The following is a 19,651-nucleotide window of genomic DNA, read 5'->3' as shown; positions in this document are numbered from 1 at the left end:
CAGCTCTGTACATCTCTGCCCTCCCCTCACTTCCCCATTGCCCCAAAGATCCGAGAGAGAGAAGCCCCTGGGTGAGAACATCCACACCATAGGCTCCACACTACGTAGAGCTCACCCCCAGCACCATCTGGAAGTGCTGCTGTGTGGGAGTGCTGTTAGTGTTTGCTAACAGGACAGTGATGTGGCTCAGTCACACGTTGAAGTGTTTTCCAAAACCAGGGTCAGGGTCTAGTTCCCAGCCTGAGAAGAGGAATTGGGAATTTCCCCAACCTGGAAAAGAGGCTGCCCCTGACGTATTTATATTTTAGGATGAGGATAAAAGAAGAAAAGTGTCTGACAGCTGCTACTCTCTTTGCTTAGTGCACTCAGAGTGGTTCTGGTTGACAGGCACCAGAGAAGACCTACAACAAAGGTGACACACCACCATCTCACAGCCCCTAAAAAGAGCTGAGAGAAGAAAAAATTCTCTCTCACGGGTGTAAATAGCTCTCAAATCTGTTTCCCTGACTCACCTGTTGTTTAAGGCATCATCTTCGAGATCTCTCCTACTAGAGTGATGCTTATCAAACAAGTGAATTTCCCTCTAATAGTGCTCCAACAGGCAAGTACAGTGTGACTTCTGTTTTCTCCAGGTCCAGGCTGGGAGCACAAGAAAGTGGGGAGAACAGGAGCTTTAATGGCATAAAAAATTCCCTGCACATTTGATGGCACTCGGGCTGTCACCGTTTGGTTTTGGGTGTTACACCAGACTAACACACAGCATTCCCATGCCAACTCCTCCAGGTAGTGGATGCAACGGTGCAGCTGCAGTGATGCAGCCTAACAAGCATTAGGTCACACAGCAGGTCTGAGGATGGACAAACTGACTGACCCTGTCTTCACTGCTCCATGCTGCCCTTGGGCAGCTGGATTCAACCTGCTTTAGGGCAACAGTGAGGTTTCTACCCCTGCCTTTGCTATCCATTTGGGAACTTTGTTGCAGGACAACAGAGCATCTGCAGTGAGCAAATCCTAGCAAGGAGCCTGGACCAAGAAGAATCAGTCCAAGTGGACTGAACAGCCAGGCCCTGCTGCTGCCTTGAGGTGTGAGGAAGGAAGTGGTTCTGCATTACCTGTTCAGCACTAGCCAAAGCCCAGAGGAATACAGAAAGACTGCTGTGATGTTAGGAGACCTGGCACACAGAGTATTGGGAAGGGAGGAGAGGGTTTGCACTTCTCGTGAGAAAGATCCAGGACCCATGTGAAGGCCCAAGGCACCCAGGCTGAGTTCAGGAGCTGGCAGTGCCTCTGCTGTATCTCTGACAACAGGAACAGCTCAGCCCTGAGGCTTAGTAACAGTTACACAGGCAGGGCTCCTGCACAAAGAGGAGTGCTGGGGTGAAGCTGGGTGAGCTGCAGTACCCCAGGCACAGCAGGCAACAGCCCTCTGCTGGGCGGGGCAAAAGCCTTCCACAGTGCCTTTTGCACAATCTTCTCTTAAGATGCAAGGGAAGAAGATGCAGCTCTGGTCTTGGCTGGGTCCTGGCACTGGGAAACAAGGCATGAGGGTTTGGAGGGAGACACCAAAACTGCACCCTCACCAGAGCTGGGTGGCTGCATGAGCCCCATGTTGCAGAGTCCATAGTGCTACGGCAGAGCTGGGGATATGCACAGCCCACTGCTTGGCACAGCCATCCTGCAACTCCTGCCTGGGAGCAGCAGCTGGAACCCAGCACCAGCCTGTTCTGTGCTGGCCACTGGGATTTCTCACATCTCACGCTGCCACCTCCCGGCTGTGACAAACATGCTTCTTCATTGTGACACCTCTTGCAGCCTGACGGACTCCGCAGGCCAAGCCAAGGCTCAGAGGACTCCCTTCCCTAGGTGACAGCCTTGCAGTTTGGAAAGGGAAAACCTTGTCCAGGGCTCCCAAACCCAGACGCATGAATTACGTATGTTACACACCGTGTCAGTGTCTGAAGGTCAAGTTGCTTTTATTGGGTTGCCGTGTGTACTGATTATGCTGCAGCTGCCCCCTCGGGCTGGTCGCTGTAAAGGGAACCTGCAGTCGCCACTGGAGCAAGGAGGGGAGGATGATTCAGTACCTGCATCCTGCTGATCCCATCACCTCGTTGCCCAGATGTCAGTCCTTCCTCAGCTACATTCCAAAGCAGATTCCACTCCTCTCAGCCCGTGCAGACTGAGGATAGTGGGAATTGTCATAGTGGTTGTCCATGTGCTCCCTGTAGCATAGAGTTCTTCTCCAATGATGTGGCCAGCCACAGAAAGGAGAGATCCCATGGACTCTGCTGTGGAGTTGTCAGAGGATTCAAATTGGTGCTGAGAACATAATCAGGACATGCCTCCTCAGAGAAAGCCAGCATGCTGAGCTAAGGTCATGGTGTGGGAGGGTCCAAGTTGCTCTGAACATCACAGGGATGAAGAATGGAGAGAGTTGATGTGCTTGAGGAGCTTAAGCAGCACAGTACCCAGCAGCTACGCTCTGGAGGGTGGGGTTGCCGGGTTCGTGATTCTGAGGAAGAGATGGCAGCTCTGGAGATGACATCTATATCCAACAACCCCCTTCCATTAACCCTCAATCCCATCTCGCTGCACTTCTGCCCAAGCTAGGGCAAACCCTTATGCTTTTCACTCAGGTCCAAATCTACTTTCCCCACCAGTGGCTATTCCCTCAACCAAACTAGATCCCACACCACCTTGGATTATGAAAACTTTACTCCCTTTCTGCTGTCAGAGGCTGTGCTGCCTGCTCCTTGACCCCTTTTCCCAAAGGACCCTCCTTGTGCTAGGCTCTCCAGTGCCTCAGGCCAACCATTCACCCATAGGGCCCTGCCCCAGAGCTGTATGAGGGTCTCAAGTCCATAGAAAGGCTGTACTGTTACCACCTCTGGCTCAGGACAAGCCAAGGAGGGGCAGAGACTTTGGGAGTGGATTCTTCATTTTGCACAGACAGCCTTGGCATTGATAGGCAGGGATTCAGCTAACCCACATGGTCTAGAAAATGGGCTGTTCTTCAGCCTGACATGTTAAGGACAGGTCCTGTCCCCCACCAGAGCACAGATACACTCTGCTACCTTCGGGAGGCATTGGGGGGTAAAGCAATGACCCTGGGCTGGGCTGTCAGCACCACCTCCCCACGGCTGGCTTCGATCAGGATATTCTGCAGTGTGTTTTCCAGCACCAGCTCCACAAGGTTCCCAACAGCTGGCTGCCTAGAAAGACAGAAGTACAGGAGAGGACAGCTATCAGAAAACAGATAAGACAGGCTGCTTGCTGTGACTCCTGCCAGGAATCATCAGGCACAGCAGTGGAGCATACACTGTTTCCTACACACTGAGACCAACAAAGACTTGAGCAATGGGTTGCTGACCCTTGTCCCAGAACTGTCACCAGCTGGTGTCAGGCCCTGACCTTAGACAAAACTGGGTGACTATAGTTTTACTGGTTTCTCCCTCCAAGCTGTGCTGTAGCTGCTATTAGTGAATAATGCTTGTAGCTTGTAGCAGTGTACAAGGGAGCAGCCACAGCAAATGCAAGGTGGTGGAATATTGCAGTGAAAATAAAAGGTAAGGTAAGCACATACTGCACCCTAATGTCTAATATAGCCTAGACTGCCTGAGAGTGAAGTAGACATCATTCACTACCAGCATCCTGGCACTGCCCACAGCTCAACCCCAGACACAGTAAACCTTCTCTCTCTACAAACCACATTTGGGAGAGGGTGGCTGGTGGGCTAGCATCGACTTGCACCCAGGCAACACATAACACACCGGCAGAAATGCTGCAGGGCTGAAGGAGAAATGGCTTTCTGGCCAGGCAGTGTGCTGCCACGGCTCTCTTGACTGTGCAGCTCTTAGCTTTTACATACACAACCTTCCTTACCTACTTATGATCTCCTTTTCCCTCAACTGCTTATGGTGAAAAGTCTCGCAAGACTCCAGCAAATCACTGGGAGAAGTTTTCTGACTAATTTTTTTCTTCTCTCCATCCTTCTCAAGGTCAAGATCTGTCAAAGAAGACACCCTGGAGGGAATCATGGAGCCCTGTCTACTGTCCTGGAGCTCTGCTGATTTTGCAGACTGGAACTGGGAGAAATATGGAATAGGCTCATCTTGGATTTTTCTCACTGACTTCTGGAAGCGGCCATCCTCCAAGAGGCTTCTAAGAAGAGGAAAATAAAGGATAATTCCAGCAAATTGGCTCTCTGTATGACCCAGAGGATTATTACAAGACACCACAAATCAGAGGAAATCACTGACTGATGTCAGTGTTTAGTCTGTAGCTTCTTGCTTTCTAGGCCTAAGGGAAGCAGCAAGAGGGTTTAAGCAGTGAAACTACCTCTGTTTTCCCAGTGCTGGTTCTTTACATTTGTGCAGCTCACAAACTGAATAGGTGTACCCCAACACAGCCTGTTTCCAAGATCACAGTAGGCAGAGTTCCCTGGTTCCTGGGAACTCTGGAAAGATGGGCTCAGCCCCTGGCTGGGGAGGAAGCCCCTGCCTTGGCTGTCACTCCATGATCACAGCTTATAGTCCCCAAGACAGCTTTTAGCAGGTGGATCCCCCATTCTGGCAACAAGAGTGCACAGATTCCTCTAGGATTAGCAGAGAACTGACCATGCTGCACTCATTCTCTGGAGGACAGGGGCTCCAAACCAGGTGAGGGTGAAGGGACACACACCTGATGACACCTGTGAGTATGTCAGTCACCACCTCCAGCTCATGTTTAGAAGCAGCAGCCAGGGACAGCTGTTTGTGCTCCATGTCCGTCCTGCTTCTGTGCCTATTTCCATCCACCAATTTGCTTTCTGAGGGCTGGGTGCTGAAAGGGCTGAGAAAGGAGGAGTTGTTCCATCAGTGGCAGCATTACAGAACCAAACTTTCAAAGACCAGCACCCTTCTAGCACTGCAGCAGCATGTCAGGCAAGCAGTGCAGGCAAGCAGTGCAGGCAAGCAGGGGAGGGGTGGGAGCTGTCATATTTCTGACAGGAGCAGGGACACTGTCATAAAAGAGGAACACTGAGCTCTGACAGTTGAGGTGGGGAGAGAAACAGGTCATGTCAGCTAATGCTGGGGAAAGCAAGACACCTCTTACTTAATTTTGAGGCACTGGATAGGAGCAGAGTAGAGCACCAAGTTCAGTGCATATCACAGCATGGGCAGCCTTGGCTCAGATGAAGCTGCCAATCCAAAAAACTCTACCTCTTACCGAGACAAGAAGTATCTGGGAAAATCCAAGGCAAAGTTGCTGAGGAAGTCCTCAATGGCGTAGGACCTGGCTGACACATCAAGGTATAAGAACAAGGGTGTGGGAGGCTCTGGTTTGACCTGGCTAGCATCTTTGTCCAACAGCCCCCTCTCAATGTGTCCAGGTGGCTGACTGGGTGTAGGGTGGCTTTTAATAGGGGGTAATGTCTGTTGGAAGGAAAGAAATGGCAGGCATATAGTTGGTCCTTTGGCCACAAGTAGGCTGGTGTAGGTTTGAGCACAGGCATGAGAACTGAAAGCCCAGCAACCAGACCCACTAGAGTGGGTGTCAAAATGATTTTAGCACCGCAGTACTGATAACAGGCATGAGCAGCCATAGTGGAAATCAGGTCTCTTCCCTTCTCACTGACTAGTGTGCCAGCCCCAAGTGTCAACAGGGCTTCAGGGTCTCCCTAAGGTACTTGGAGCTGTTGTTCTCCAATCCATCACCGTGGAAGCTCTTGCAAGCACACCGGGAGTGCTGCAGGAGAAGTGACGTACATGGAATGCATGGGGAAACTGTCCTCCCCCAAACCTGAAGGGAAACCAGGAACTGACTCCAGTCACACTACACGGGCCAACTTGGGGTTGCATTACCAGCAGTCAGGTTAGGGGAAATTTCTTAGAGCAGTAGCCAGGATGCCTGGGCCAGAAGGACACCACAGAGATCTGGAGAAGTCCTCAGGCATCACAGGACTTCAATGATCTTTGAGACATGGCTGCCCTGCCTCTGGGAATGAGGTTAGGGGCCAGCACTGCTCCTTACACAGACATAGCAGGCTCCAAATTATCACTACAGGTTAAAATCCTAGAGGACTAAATGAAACTGTTTTTACCTTTCTGCAGCCATCCTTATGCTCATCCAGAGAATGCTTTCACCTGCATCACTGATCACACCAAACAGCACAGGGAAAACAGTCCAAGCTAGAGTCGCCCTGAGCTGATTCCTTCACACAGAACAGTGCAAGGCAAGGCAAAGGCACTCATGGAGTCTCAGGAGCACTGCTACAGCCTCACTGTGGTGGCATTCCTGAGATAACAAGCTACATCTCCTTGTTGCCTCAGTCCTCTCAGGCCCAGCTTCCCCTCAGCTCCCCTAAATCTTTACACATCTTGGGTTAGCTTTGAGCCCTGTCATTCCCACAGCACATCTTGCTGATGGCTATAGGCACTGCTGGCTCTTCCTTTGGGCCCAGCTAGGTCTGCAGAGCACTCACTGGGACCTTGTTTCACACCTTCCCACCACTGCTGGAAAAGCTGTCTTATAGCAGTGCATACAGTTGTGTACTTGAGTGGAAACTGATGAACTAGGCAAATTGAGCTTTAAAACTTTCTGTGTATTTAAGGCAGCTCCTGTCTGCAGCTTCTCCTGAGGAACAGAGCACAGCTCTTCTTGAGGTGAGGGCAAAGTCTGCACCACATTCTGCCAGGGTTCTGCTGCTTTCTGCTGTGGCACACATTCCATTGTGGCCCCAAAATGAAATCAGTACAGGTACCAATTGCCCTGTCTGTGTGCATTTTTTCTGCTTATTTGAAACCCTTCCCCCTTTCTCCAGTCATGGGTGCACGTTTGATGCCAATTTCAGTTCCCATTCACCTCAGCTGGAAAGTTACTGGCCAGAGAACACAGCCAGACAGTGTGATTCTTCTGCCTCCTCCAAACAGTCTGTCTCTCAAAGCCTTGAAGCTACAAATCCTGCTGTGCTCTCTGTCCAGACTCCCACATTGTGATATCCAGCATTTGCCTATTTTCTAAAGCAATCAGTTTGATTCTACCACAACTGAGACAGGCCTGATTTACCTTGTATTTCCTGATCACAGCTGAGGATTCGGGAAGATTTGCTGTTTCAGCAGAATCTGATAACCTCTGAAAAATAAAATAAAATATTAAATTTAAAAAAAAGGAAGAAGAATTACCATATGGGGAAGATACAGAGCAGAACAAGACCTTAGGATTTTTTTTAAACTTTGTGCCAGCTGAGAGTCAATGATCTCATCCTCCATTCTTCACTTAGACCACATTCTTACTGCTAGCTACACATTTCTCTCCAGTGTTTATTCATGGTTAAAAATCCAACCATTGGTTTCCAGAGCCACTGGCCTTGTTTTTCCAAAGGCTTCTGATGCACTTTCAAATTTCAGATGGTCACTAGAAATTTCAGTTTGTAAGATGATTCTTGGCTAGAAAACAAGATCTCATTTTCCTCTAACCACAGATCAACTTTGAGGTCTTTAACAGATCAGTCTCATGTCCTCTTAACAACTGCCTAGGTTTTCCTAAAGAATGTTTCTTGTCAACTCTGGCTGCTATTTCTTGAGCCAAGCTAAGCTGGTGCAAGGTTTTGAGAGCGCTTACCACTGAAGGTGACGTTAGCTTCCTCTTAGTCCCAAGGTTCTTCTCTGTGATGGTGAATTCCACAGCCTGTCGTTCCTTCTCCTTTTCCCACTCATGCAGGTCCCTCTCATACTGAACCAGGGACTCCTGGATGTACACCTATGAAACACACCATACTGAGGGGAGCAGGGCCAGAAAAGAGTTGAAAATAGCAGTCCTTGGCTCAAGTCTATGCCTGTTTCTCCCCTTCAGGAGGTCCCAGGAAGAAACCCACTTGCTTTCCATGTATTCCAGTGGCAGGAAGAGGAAAAAACAGTGGTATTTTAAGTCTCAGACAGAGAAGATATACTCTCTCGCCAAAGAAAACCTGGAAAATGTTGAGGGGGACACGACTGTTGGTGTGTTCCCCCAATAATATTAAAGCAGCAAGACTTGTTTTTTACAGATATCAAGTCTTTGGCATCCACTGAAAGCCATTCCCATTCAAACCATCACTTCTAGCAGCTGGGCTCCCCTCACAAAGCCATACATTGCACAATTACACTTCATCTAGTGAACCACACAGACAGAAAGATGATTAAAGTATCAGGAAGGATGAAGCTAGGTGTCTTCAGGAGTGAGAAGTGTGTATCAAAGAAGGATTCCTTCAGCTGGAAGCAGCAGGCAGCTGACTGCTGGGGTCAGCCATTTGGGAACCACAATAACATGTCCGGGTCATGGTAACTGGGTCTCACCTCACACACCAGATTTATTCTGCAGAAGTAGGGAGTCCTTGTATGTTGCAGTGTGATGAAGCAGGGGATACTCTCTCCAGGCTGCGCAACCCCTGACTCTGGAGCAACCTCCAACACCTGGGCGAAGGGCGGAAGGAGGAGAACAAAATTAAATAAAAAAAGAAAAAAAACCCATAGGAGCTATTTCACTGTCCTGGGACCTTCCTGTGTGCTTTCTCTTCTCAGGGAACACACCTCTTCTCAGAGGTATGTGGCATGAGAGAGATGCAGTTGATATATTCTAAGAACAAACATGGCCTTTGCTGGTGGACAGAGTCCTGAGGTTTGTTATCGCATTACGTAGTTCCAACTTCATATAACCTCACCAAAGTCTTTGGATTTCCCTTCTGAAATCCTGTTGTTCCCCCTGTCCTAACCCTTGCCTTCACTTTTCCTTTCATCACCTAGTAGAAAGCCAGTTTCCTAGAAATAAGTGTCCTGTTGAAAATGGAGATGTAAGGTCCTTTCATAGCACAACAGACATTGGCAGGAAGGCTGTAGATCAAAGGGGACTCACCATTTCTTTACAGGAGTTTACCTGCCAGGTAAACACCACTGCCTTGCTCTTTGAGATATTGTTGAGAAAGACAAGTCGACCAGCTTTGGTGCAGTCTGGGATATTTCCAAAGCAAATCCTGTGATGGGACAAGGTGGCTGCCTGCAGGAAATAAGGAGAAACCAGAAGGAACAGCAGGGAAGGAAGATGGGACCTAGCCACTGGGGAAGGGGAGTCATACAGTCATCTCTAAGTCATACTTCAGCAATTCACAGATAATATTAACCAGGTATCTTTACTATAATAACTTGAGAGAATGTAACAATTCTCTCAATTTTGCTCTGGTTACAATGACTTTACATCAAAAGGCCAGCTGTGTTGCAGTGGGATTGAGTGAGCAATGAATAAGACATAACACTGGGACTGGACAGGAAAGGATCTCGGGAGCACAGAGGACCAGTAACGTCCTGATTCTCTCTGCAGCATTGGCAGTCCAGGCCTTTTCCTACTTCAGTTGAGAAACATGAGGTGTGTGCTTGTGCAAAATCCCTATCAATCTGACTGTGAGTTTTAGGAAAGTGATCCCTAATACACCTTGCTACTAGTATGCTACTAGTTTGTCCCATTCTCTAGGCACAATGCAATCTCTAATTAAGTACAGTAATCATTAGAGAAAGAAACTTGATTTCAGACAACAGAGCCTTGCAGAATGCTATCTTAATTGTCAGACTAAGGCAGTTTTTAATCATCTTCTCTTTGCTGTTCTCAGGAATATAATTGCCCTGCTTGGAAGCAAAAGAGCATGTGAAGCTATGGCTGGCTCCAAGGAAGGCATGCTAATGTCACACAGGTTGAATCCTTTACCTGCCAGGAGAAAGCCTCTGTTGCTACTGTGTAATGCTCATTCACTGTGTCTGGATCTGTGGGTGAGTTTAACAACAGATTGTCCAGGCTGGCAGGCCAGCTCTAGCCAGGCCAGACAAGCTCCTGCTGAGTCAGCAGCAGGTCAAACAAGCGCATTCCTCTGCATGTGTCTGAATAGGTGACCATCCATCCTGCAGTCAGCATTCAGGTTATGCATCACCTGAGTTTGGCTGGGAAATGGTGGCAGCCAAGCCCTGACAGTGTATGGCAGGAGTATAATGGTCTTTTTGAGAATGACTTAGGAAAGAAAAAGATGTTACAGCTGCACAGAAGAAAGGCAGCTGTGACAGGAGGTAACTTCCAAGAAAAAATTACATGAACAAACCCAAACCCATTTTTGTTCTAATGGCTATGGAAGTGACAAGCTGGAAGACTCCTTTCAGCTTCTATGAGTTAAGCTCCAGATCGCCTGCTGGAAGGGAAATATCTTGTTCTGTCTCATGGCAAATGAATTCTCCTGAAACACAGACTACTGCAAGATAGGGCCACTTGTATATTTCAGTCTCTCACACACATTTCTGGACTGATTATATTGCTCATACCCCACACTTGGTCTTACCTGCCCAGGCAGAGTTAGCTTGGCAGAACCTGGAATGACTGCAGAAGAAAAAAAATGTCTGGACGTGGCAGCCTCTTCTACAATATTTGGATTGTAGCCTGCTCCTTGGAAAGTAATCTGGGTTGAGTCACCCTCCAGGATGTCGATGAGAACATCAACCTGCCTTGGACAAGATAAAAGTTTTAAGTCCAGAGTCATATTTGGGAGAGATGTGCAATAAGCTAGCATACTTGCTAATGGACTGGTCTAAATACACCCCATGCATGTATAAAGACAAGTCCAGTCTTCTTTGCTCTTTCAGGCCTTGACCTTTCCTGCTAGCCCAGGAAAGCTGCTTAAGTAGTCAATTAGCCAGTTACAGTATAAGATGGACAGAGACTCCCTCTTGGAGCAAGGGTTGGAGTTTCAAAGTTAAATTTATTCATTTATCCATGCATTCACCACAGACTGAAGCAACAAGTAGTGCTACAGCTCTGGCCTTGCCTGCCTGCTGCAGCCCAGGACAGAGGTCTTTGGGAAGGCTGTTTTCAGAGGTTTGTAGCAGCATACACTGTAATGATAGACACTGACTTCAGTCTCTTTGATGGGAGTTTTTGAAGGCCAACAATGAACCACAAATCTGAATAGATACTATTGATATCTCCAGTTACTTTTGATACTTGAAAAACATATACTGGGATAACTCTGGTTGTGGAAGATATCTCTTCTTGGGAAGAAAAAAATTATGAGGCAAATTTATCTGCTCCATTTCCAGACCAGACCAGCCGCTCATATGCTCTCAAGACTCTTTGCTTCTTGGAGGCATAGAGCTCAATTCAGTTGTAGCATTACATGGACCAACCACCAGTAAGGAACCTAAAGAATTTTAGGTCAGCAACAGAATCTGTTGTTGTTGAATGTTTCAGTCATGAGGAGGCTCTTACCGTGTATGTTTTAGCTTCCAGTGGTGAGAAGATCCACTTAATGTGCCCTGCTTCACCAGGGGGGATTTCTCCTCTAGGAGTTAGGCAGACAAACACAGGATGCTGAAAATTCTTCTCCCGTATCTTCACAATGTTGTCCAGCTGAACCTCAAATGTCACAGGCATGGAGCCACCATTGTAGAGTTTATAAATCTGAAGTGAGTAGGCAAGAGCAGTGCTTTTTATACCAGATACAAGTTAAACTAGTTAACACTTCCCCAGAGGATGCTGATAAGCATTAATATTTAATTAATCAGCTTATCTCCTAAGAATGAGGAGACCTCATAGTGTCAAGATTTAACACTGAGGCTCTGATAGGCAGCTGTGCTGAAGGTTTATCACCACACATGTACATTGATAACCAAAGTGTCTCTCCAAATGGTGTCCTGCCAATTCACACTAGGGGAAAATTAATACAGATTAGCTAAAGGGATCACTGTAAAGCGGATTACATAAAATACAAAAACACTTGTATTAAAGTGTTCTTAATTCAATTCAGACTTTTTCACTTCCCAAGTAAATTAGGCAGAACAGAATCAATAAGTGTTTTTGCTGAATAAGTGTTTAAGGAAGTTAAATTAATTTACTAAAAAAATAATTAGGGTTTATTTCCAGAGTACTTGGAGCAGCTAGGCAAATTTTCACTCAGATACAATGCAAGATAATACGTGAACAACCCAACATGCCTCATAAGCATTCTGATTATAGAGTGAACATCAAATCTTGTCAAACTGCAGGTGGTGAGAAGTACTTTCCCTGCTGCCGTCCCAGCAGCTATTTCCAAACTCTGCCCAGAACTATCCTCAAAGTTCTCCTGTGATGCTTCACTATGGAGGCTATTCCATTTTCTGAGATTGCCTCAGACACTGCCTGTCCTTGGGACACATTAGTCTTAGCTCCTTCCCTACACTTGCTGCTGGGTTTGGCTCCAAGATGCTCACCTGCGTGGGGGGTTGGGAGCGTCCAAGAGCAATGGGTGCGAAGACGTGCTTAGTGGATGCAAAATGAACGTACCGCTGGTCGCGTTCCACTGTCACACCACTGAAGGACAGCTACAGTGGAAAGAAATGCAGTCACTTTCTCAAAGGGCCTTGGTCCCATCACTAACAACTGCACAAGGACCCTGAAGTACTTTGCAAATGGAAGACCACACAGTTACAAACTTTAATTGGTAATACCAGGATAGCGTGTCTGTCCTAAGAAAAACATCTAGCAGATGGAGAACCTACGCCAGATTTTCTCTGAAAGGTTCTCTTCTTGTATCAGAAAGACTGTACTTTTCTCTCTGCTATGCCAGGCATCAGCATCAGTGCTTCTCTGTGCAAGTGTATGGTGGAAATTCCCCATGAATGAAAGTGTCTGGACTGTACATAGGAGAGTGTGCAACTGTCACAGCCAAATACTTTGGAAAGACAGGATTTAGGTAAGTATTGGCCTCCTCTTGGAAATGATCATCTGGATATCCTCTAGAGTGCTCCAAGAACGTGTCTAGCAGCCCAAAAGCTATAAGCAAGTCCAAAAGTAAGAAGATTCCACCTGAACTTTAAGTGATCAAGTGATGATCAACAGTATCAGCAAAGCAGCCACCAGGCACTCCAAGCAAAGTGGAGATATTTACAGAGCTATTTCACAGAAACGAGTTTGCATTCACACATGCATTTTGAGAAAACCACAATCAGGCTGAAGATGTACTGATGATGCACTGTTTTCTTCAGGATCACCCCAAAGTATCCCTGAGCTGTCTGCTTTGGGGTGGAGGCTGCAAAGCAGTCACCTAGTAATGTCTCTGCATGGGCCAACAGGAGCCAAGTTGCTGCAATTCACAGTAAGTTAAGCTTGAAGAATAGCTATTTTTCAAACAGATGTGTAAAACACAGAGAGAATATTTGCAAAGATAGACACTTGCAGGAGATACTGTATCAGCTACTTAAAAAAGAGCAGAGAATGACAACTCCTTTTAAAAAACCCATTCCAGTTCACATCTATAAGCAAAATGCAGAGGAAGAAAGAACTAGAAATACAAGGTTAGCAAGGTCCCACATGGGATCTTTTCAAAGCACTACATGAGTATTCAGCCTCCTGAGAACCACAGCTTGCCAGATGAAGTGAAAGTAGGAGAAAGACAAAAGCTTTGCTTTCAAACTTCAAAGGAAAAAGGGATAGGAACCTCCCTGAGCTTTGGGAGTGAAACATCCATTTATACAACTTTGATCAAAAAGCCATCTTGCATTTCAACAGACCAAAACTGCTCAGGAAAAACTGTCACCAGTTTCCATTTGACACAGGATATGACATTTAGAGGAATATCTGTTAAAGAGAGACAAATGGAGAAAAGTGAAGACTTGCTGCAACCAATTCTCCTTCTAGAGTGCATAAACATCATCCCACAGTGAACACTTAAGAGGGATGCCAGGGGATGCCAGATTCTCCAGGGAGAAGAGCTGCCTGGAGAACACATGCTGCAGGTGATAACATCTCACAATTCCAAACTAGCAGCTATGAAGGGAAGTGCAAACACTTGCAGTTTATAAAACCTGTGCACTCAGGGATTCTCCTTGGGATCCAACCCTTCTCTCCAGGGAGTTCTGTGAACCAATCTACCTCAGCCTGCAACACATGCAGCTGGCTGGGCTTTTCCTACTAAAACTGCTGGGAGCTGCAAATTCTGCCTGGCCAAATGATCTCAGAGCTCTGAGAACAAGCAGTCTTACAGGTGAAGAGGCAAAGGACAATCTGTGAAAGCGTTAGGCAGTGGGAGGCCTTGTTTCCCTGCTGCACAAGGAACTGGGTAACACAGAATCCTACAGATGTCTCCTCCTACATCCAGAAGAAATTGCCAATAGGAAATCAATTTGCATTCTTCAGAGTACCTATAAATCATCATAGGACTAAAAATTGGCCATTGAATGGGGAAAGAATAACAGAGAAGAAGCTTCTCCTGAAAATTAAGCTGGGGAAACAGAGGAGCAGGAGGTCAAAATCTATCCATGTAAGTAAAGCCATCACAGAAGTGAATGTAAACCCACAGGAAAAACAGGCACTGGCTTGCAGGTGGCTAACCACACAGCTCTGAAGACAAAAAATTTGGAATTTGATAGAGTAACCAAGCAATACCCAAGCCAAATGGGCTCCTTCTCTGTTCATTGTTGCTTTTGGAAATTTCCAAAGCTTAACTTTTGGGGTGACACTACAGCATTTGCTCAAGGTTAACATATGCCTAAGGTTAGCATATGCTCTGCATATTTCACCAGAATCACAGGTGAGGATTTGCTCAGCCCTGGAATGTAAGCACAGTTAAGGCAATTTCTGCCCCAAGAGCTGGAAACTCTGTGCACTTCATGCTATGACTGCAAGGAAAGCAGGCACACTGTGTTCAGTCCCTCAGCTGCCCTCTTTGCAGAAGTATCTCCCATTCCTACTTTCCGATTATCAGCAATTCAGCAGTGGCACTGCAACTCTGCAGGTTGCAACCACCTGCACTGCTCCAGGTCTCTGGACTGGCTTCTACAGCTCCTATTGCCAGAGCTCAAAGGCACCAAGGGATCTTTTCATCCCCAGGGTATCCCACGCTTTTCTAGCCCCGTCTGCAGTGACAGCATGATGGAGGGTGGTGGCCTCTGGTAGCCACCAAAGCCACTGGCTATATGGCAAGAGAGGATGTATGCCCTATAGGCTTCTGGTGCTCCAAAGCCTCTTCCCTCACTGGCCAACTGGTGAAAGGCTCACAGTCACTCTCAGGATTGTGCCAGGCAGGCAGAGCACAGGGAGCCTGTCCAAGGGCTTTGAGGGAAGGCACAGTTAAGCCACTGTTTGAACAGCTTGGTCAAAGGGTTGGATTTTCAGCTGACAACAGTCCTGAAAGAAAAGAAAAATAAAAGAGATATGTGAACACAATGGTCTCATAGGAAACTTCAGAGACAGACAGGAAGGCTCAGCTGGGCATGAGTAGTGCCTGGCAGAGCACAAGGTGACTTTGACTCTAACTGACAGTTTGAGAGAGGAGGAGAGAGAGAAATTAGTTCCAAGCCTGAGGAGATGCTCAGGGAAAACACACCACAGATCAGCTCTGGGATGCTTTAGAAAGCAGCGAAGCAGGAAGAATGAGTAAGAATCTCCTCTATCATTGGTAGGAGAAATAAGTGGGTGGACAAAGGCTGCAGCCAACCAGGAACCCAGGGTGTCAAAATTCTGGGTTTGAGGAAAGAGCTGACCCTGTAAAGCCGGAGCTGGAGGATGCTCTGCCACCCTATGCATTCCCAAACTACCATCACAGCAGGTGATGGTGGTATATTTGAAGAAAGGCACATTCCAGGGAAGGTTGAAGAGTATGGAGGGTTGATGAGACGGAGAGATTCAGGAAAGCTGCATAGGAGAGAAGCAGAATGGGCTGCAGATCTGAACTCCAGGAACTGCATGGAATAACTCACAGTGAGGCAGATGAAATGAGGGGAAGCATGCACAGGAATCCTGACCATAAGTTACACCAGAGTGTGGAAAATATGCAGAGAAGAGTAAAACCTGAGAAGGCTGTTTTGGACTTGGAGTTGTCTTGAAGGAAGAAGCAATTCTGCACTAACACCATTAATAAAATACAAAGGTTAACAATAAATAAATTGTAGTCCTCTTGCTGAAGAACTTAGGAGATGCAACATCCAAGGGCCATTCTGCCAGTACACTGCCCACATCACTCTGTGCTGGAACGACAAGTTTGTCAGAACACTGTTTTTATGTCTCTGCTTGGCCCTCTGTTACTGCCTGGCTAGTGCAAATTCCAGGGGAAGGCCAAAGCCCCCTGTACACTATGCAGCTTCTGGAGAAAACACCTCTTAATTCAGTTCCAACCAATTTTGTTGTTCTGCAAATGGAAGGAAGGGACACCTGCTATCTTACCAGAATCTCATGGCCATAGGAAATCTTCAGCAGGACAGGGAGGCGATCAGTGCCAATGAAATAATGTCTAGCAGTGAAAGAGGAGAGAGAGGAAAACAGTAGAAATCAACCTTGTGCCCAGGATGATACAGTCAGACTCACACAGAACATTAGAGACAATTCACTTCCCAGCTAAAGAGTCGCTGCTGCGTAAGGGCCGCGGGGAGGTGGGGGGGAACCCAGTTGTGTTTGGGTGGGAATGAATGATACAATGTTGATTTTAGTCAATACACGTATTTAGGGACACAAGTCTCTAGGCCAACAAAATGCCAGTACTTCTCAGATATGGTCTGCTTTGAAAGGGGAGGCGTTCAAATTTATTCATACCTTCTACTGGCATGCAAGGGCTAGCAGCTCTAGCTGATGACAAAAAAAGAATATCACTACATAATCAAAAGCACAGGAAGTGCAGCATCTTGTTCATTTCCTGAACTGTCAGGTCAAGGCAGACCAGTGTCCCCAGCATGTCACACTAACTGCCTTTTGCTCTGCAGTGTTAAGGGACATTAAAACATTCTCCTGAGGAAGACAAGCTCTGTGGGGTCCAGAAACTGGACATGTTCAGGAACCTTTTACTTGCCCAGCCTCTGCTGAGGAACATGTGATGAGGAAGGAAAATCTGGCATGGAAACTCAGGGGACTGATGGCATGTGTTGTTCTGACACACAGCATGAAGAACCGGTGCTTGTCATCACCTGTGTGAGAGCTGGACAGATTTCTCTTGCCCTGGAAGAAGTGTTCCCGACTTTGGGGAAACACTGAAGAGTTGGTTATCCTGAATTCTCATCTGGTGCAGCTCCTGAGGGGTAAAGTCAGCATCTTCTGCCCAGTGCTCCATGTCTATCTTCTGATCAGAAGGAAACAAGAAGGCCCTAGGGAACCAATCAGCTGGTCAGAAACAAGGATATGCAACTTCCCCAGGGCTATGGTCAGCATATTCAATCCAAATGGGCTTAGCCCAGCTGCTGGCCACATCACATTTCATCAGGTCTGATCTGCATCTCCCTGATTGCTTCCCCACCTAGACTCAACAGATCTCAGCTGCAGCTGTACCTACAAAACCCACCCTATTAATCTGCAAATTTCTCACAGCCCTTTGAGCACTTCCAGACCCCCAAAAAGAAGGCTGAGCTCCAGTGAGCACTGCTTACCAGTCCACAGGTACCACACCCTTGTTCTCCAGCAGAAGCATCACAGTGGTAGGCTCTGAGCCCACCGGGGCAGACCCAAAGTCAAAATCCACCAGGAGAGGGGTATACACTGGAGGGATCAAGCATGTGCTGGTCACAGGAAAGAAAGAAGATATTAAATTGAAACAGGAGGAAGGGCACTGGCAGGAGGAACAGGGCATGACACGGGAAAGGTCATTCCACATTGGCTGTCTTCCTTATAATTCTTGTCTGACCTTATGTTCTTGGCCCTTTTGTGAGAAAGGATACTAGGCATAAGGCAGACCTGATTTCCTTTTCAAAATCTTTTATGTATGTCTAATGAGAGTGAGTGACATAAGACAGTCCTGCTTAGCCTGAAGTCTCTCTTTAGCTTCCCAGTATAAGGAAGTCACTGACATACTGGAGCAGGCCCAATGGAGGGCCACTAAAATGGCTGAGAGCTGGAGCACGTTGGCCAGGCTGGATGGGGCTCTGAGCAACTTGGTCTAGTGGAAGGCACCCCTGCCCATGTCAGAAGGGTTGGAACTAGATAATCTTTAAGGTCCCTTCCAATCCAAACCATTTTATGATTACAAAGAAGGACAAAGGGACCTGGATTTGTTCAGCCTTATGAAGCAAGGGGTCAGGGATGGCAACTGCACAAGTTGCAATACAAGATATTCTGATGAGATACTATGAAAAAGGTTTTTACCATGGAAATGGTTAAACAAGAGCTCAGACGAGCTGTGGTTTCTCCATTCTCAGAGATATTCAGCACTGAACTGAATAAGGCGCTGGGCAACCTGATCTATGTGTCCCTGCTTGAGCGAGGGGCTACACCAGAGACTTTTGGAGGTCTGTTGCAATTAAATTATTCTCTGTTTCTGTGGCTCCTTTCAAGGGAGCTTAAGCAGAGAAGTGGAGGTGAACAACTGCCTGCAGCAGTTAGGATGGAATAGCAGGGTGCCATGCAGTAAGGAGCTACAATACATGCCAGTAAGCCACAGCATCTCTGTCTGGCTCATGGAAGGGACTCAAAGATCCTTTGAGCCATTTCCTCATCTCACCTGTGCCTTGTGGGAACTTTGTAGGTGAGCTCGCCAGGAGTTGGGTCTCGCTCCAAGAATTCATTCAGTGTGTCCAAGGAGAAGAGCTTCCAAATGTGCATCCTGTTACTGCTGGCAGTCCTTGTTGTACAAGCATCTGTGATGCGCAAAGTTGGGTAGACGCCTATTGCTACAATGGAGCAGAGGAACTCTTTTGTGCTTGCAAGATCTGCAGCTTGGGAGAGAAAGAAACACCAAAAAGTAGTCATGTACCATTAAGGGGCTGCTGCCTAGGTAATTTTGACTACAGCAAAGAGGAAAGAGGCCCTACCAAGAGCAAAGAAAGAATGGGCATTGTACATAGCCTTTTGTTTGGCAGCTTCTCAAAACCCCTAAACCATTGACTTCTAGTTGTACCTTGACTTCTGCATTTAGACATCACCAAAAGACTATGAATGTGATCCTTTTCAACAGTGCATTTACACAATTTAGTTTTGCACTATGTGAGAAAAACCTTTTTTGATTTAAGCCTACAGCCTAAACATTTTATAAAGTGCCCCTTGTTTTTACACTGAATAATCATAAACTGTTATTTACATCTTGTGCTCCCCTTTCATTTATATGACATTACATTTTTCACCTTCCAAGCTGAAAACTCCTTGTCTTGCTAGTCTCTTCTTTTAGAAGCACTGTCCCCCATCTCTCAACATCCCAAAACATCCATCTCACCTCTGGGTGTGCAAATAGCATATTTGATTAACCAGGTGTAATGCAGCCGATGGGTTGGCCTTACTTTTATTCGGACCAAAGCTTTTGATCTTGCAGGGATTGTTCCTCTGGAGTGTTCCAGCTCTAGAGCTGTAGGATACAAGAAGCGGTATAAGCTCTTGGCATTACTGTCTCTTACACCACACATGTTGTGGCACAGAGATCACTAAGTCTACCTGCACTCTAGCTACTGCCACCCCTTGCCTAATAGTTAGGATTAGCTTCAGTTGTTGAACTTGGGATTCTTAGACTACAACTGTAGGCAGCTCATTGGGAGTACCCAGATTGCCTCTGGTCAGCAAAGAACAGGGAATGTCCCAACTGGAGGTCCTCTAGAAAAGCAGCTAACAGCTGAGCTCCAACATTTCTTCTAAGGTCCTTTATTTAACTTTCTCCTCTGCTGGGAAATTGTATCTTATTTCAAGGTCCAGATTGGTCTAACTTCAATTGTAAGACTCTGGA

At 46.8% G+C, this 19,651-nt stretch overlaps 1 protein-coding gene across 8 annotated transcripts in view; it reads right to left on the bottom strand.

Moving 5' to 3' along the window:
* Positions 1-1,948: 1,948 nt before the first annotated feature.
* Positions 1,949-19,651, bottom strand: part of CFAP65 (cilia and flagella associated protein 65) — a 32,056-nt gene continuing 14,353 nt past the window's right edge. For 4 of the 8 annotated variants that reach the window (XM_053947772.1, XM_053947768.1, XM_053947769.1 and 1 more), the window contains 17 exons: positions 19,151-19,279; positions 18,443-18,656; positions 17,376-17,504; positions 16,920-17,096; positions 16,186-16,252; positions 12,237-12,347; positions 11,257-11,448; positions 10,334-10,492; positions 8,872-9,012; positions 8,316-8,432; positions 7,603-7,740; positions 7,048-7,113; positions 5,209-5,414; positions 4,681-4,830; positions 3,883-4,161; positions 3,075-3,212; positions 1,949-2,512 (listed from right to left, as the gene is read on the bottom strand). In XM_053947772.1, coding sequence (XP_053803747.1) covers positions 2,476-2,512; positions 3,075-3,212; positions 3,883-4,161; positions 4,681-4,830; positions 5,209-5,414; positions 7,048-7,113; positions 7,603-7,740; positions 8,316-8,432; positions 8,872-9,012; positions 10,334-10,492; positions 11,257-11,448; positions 12,237-12,347; positions 16,186-16,252; positions 16,920-17,096; positions 17,376-17,504; positions 18,443-18,656; positions 19,151-19,279 — 2,450 coding nt within the window. In that variant the 3' untranslated portion in view covers positions 1,949-2,475. Of the gene's footprint in view, positions 2,513-3,074; positions 3,213-3,882; positions 4,162-4,680; positions 4,831-5,208; positions 5,415-7,047; positions 7,114-7,602; positions 7,741-8,315; positions 8,433-8,871; positions 9,013-10,333; positions 10,493-11,256; positions 11,449-12,236; positions 12,348-16,185; positions 16,253-16,919; positions 17,097-17,375; positions 17,505-18,442; positions 18,657-19,150; positions 19,280-19,651 lie in introns of those variants that run through there. The other 4 variants (XM_053947770.1, XM_053947771.1, XM_053947773.1 and 1 more) reach the window with 3 other exon arrangements.

Source organism: Vidua chalybeata, chromosome 7 (assembly GCF_026979565.1).
Source record: "Vidua chalybeata isolate OUT-0048 chromosome 7, bVidCha1 merged haplotype, whole genome shotgun sequence".
Lineage (NCBI taxonomy): Eukaryota > Metazoa > Chordata > Aves > Passeriformes > Viduidae > Vidua > Vidua chalybeata.
The sequence above is the reverse complement of the archived record's forward strand: the minus strand, read 5'-3'. Positions and strand labels throughout refer to the sequence as shown.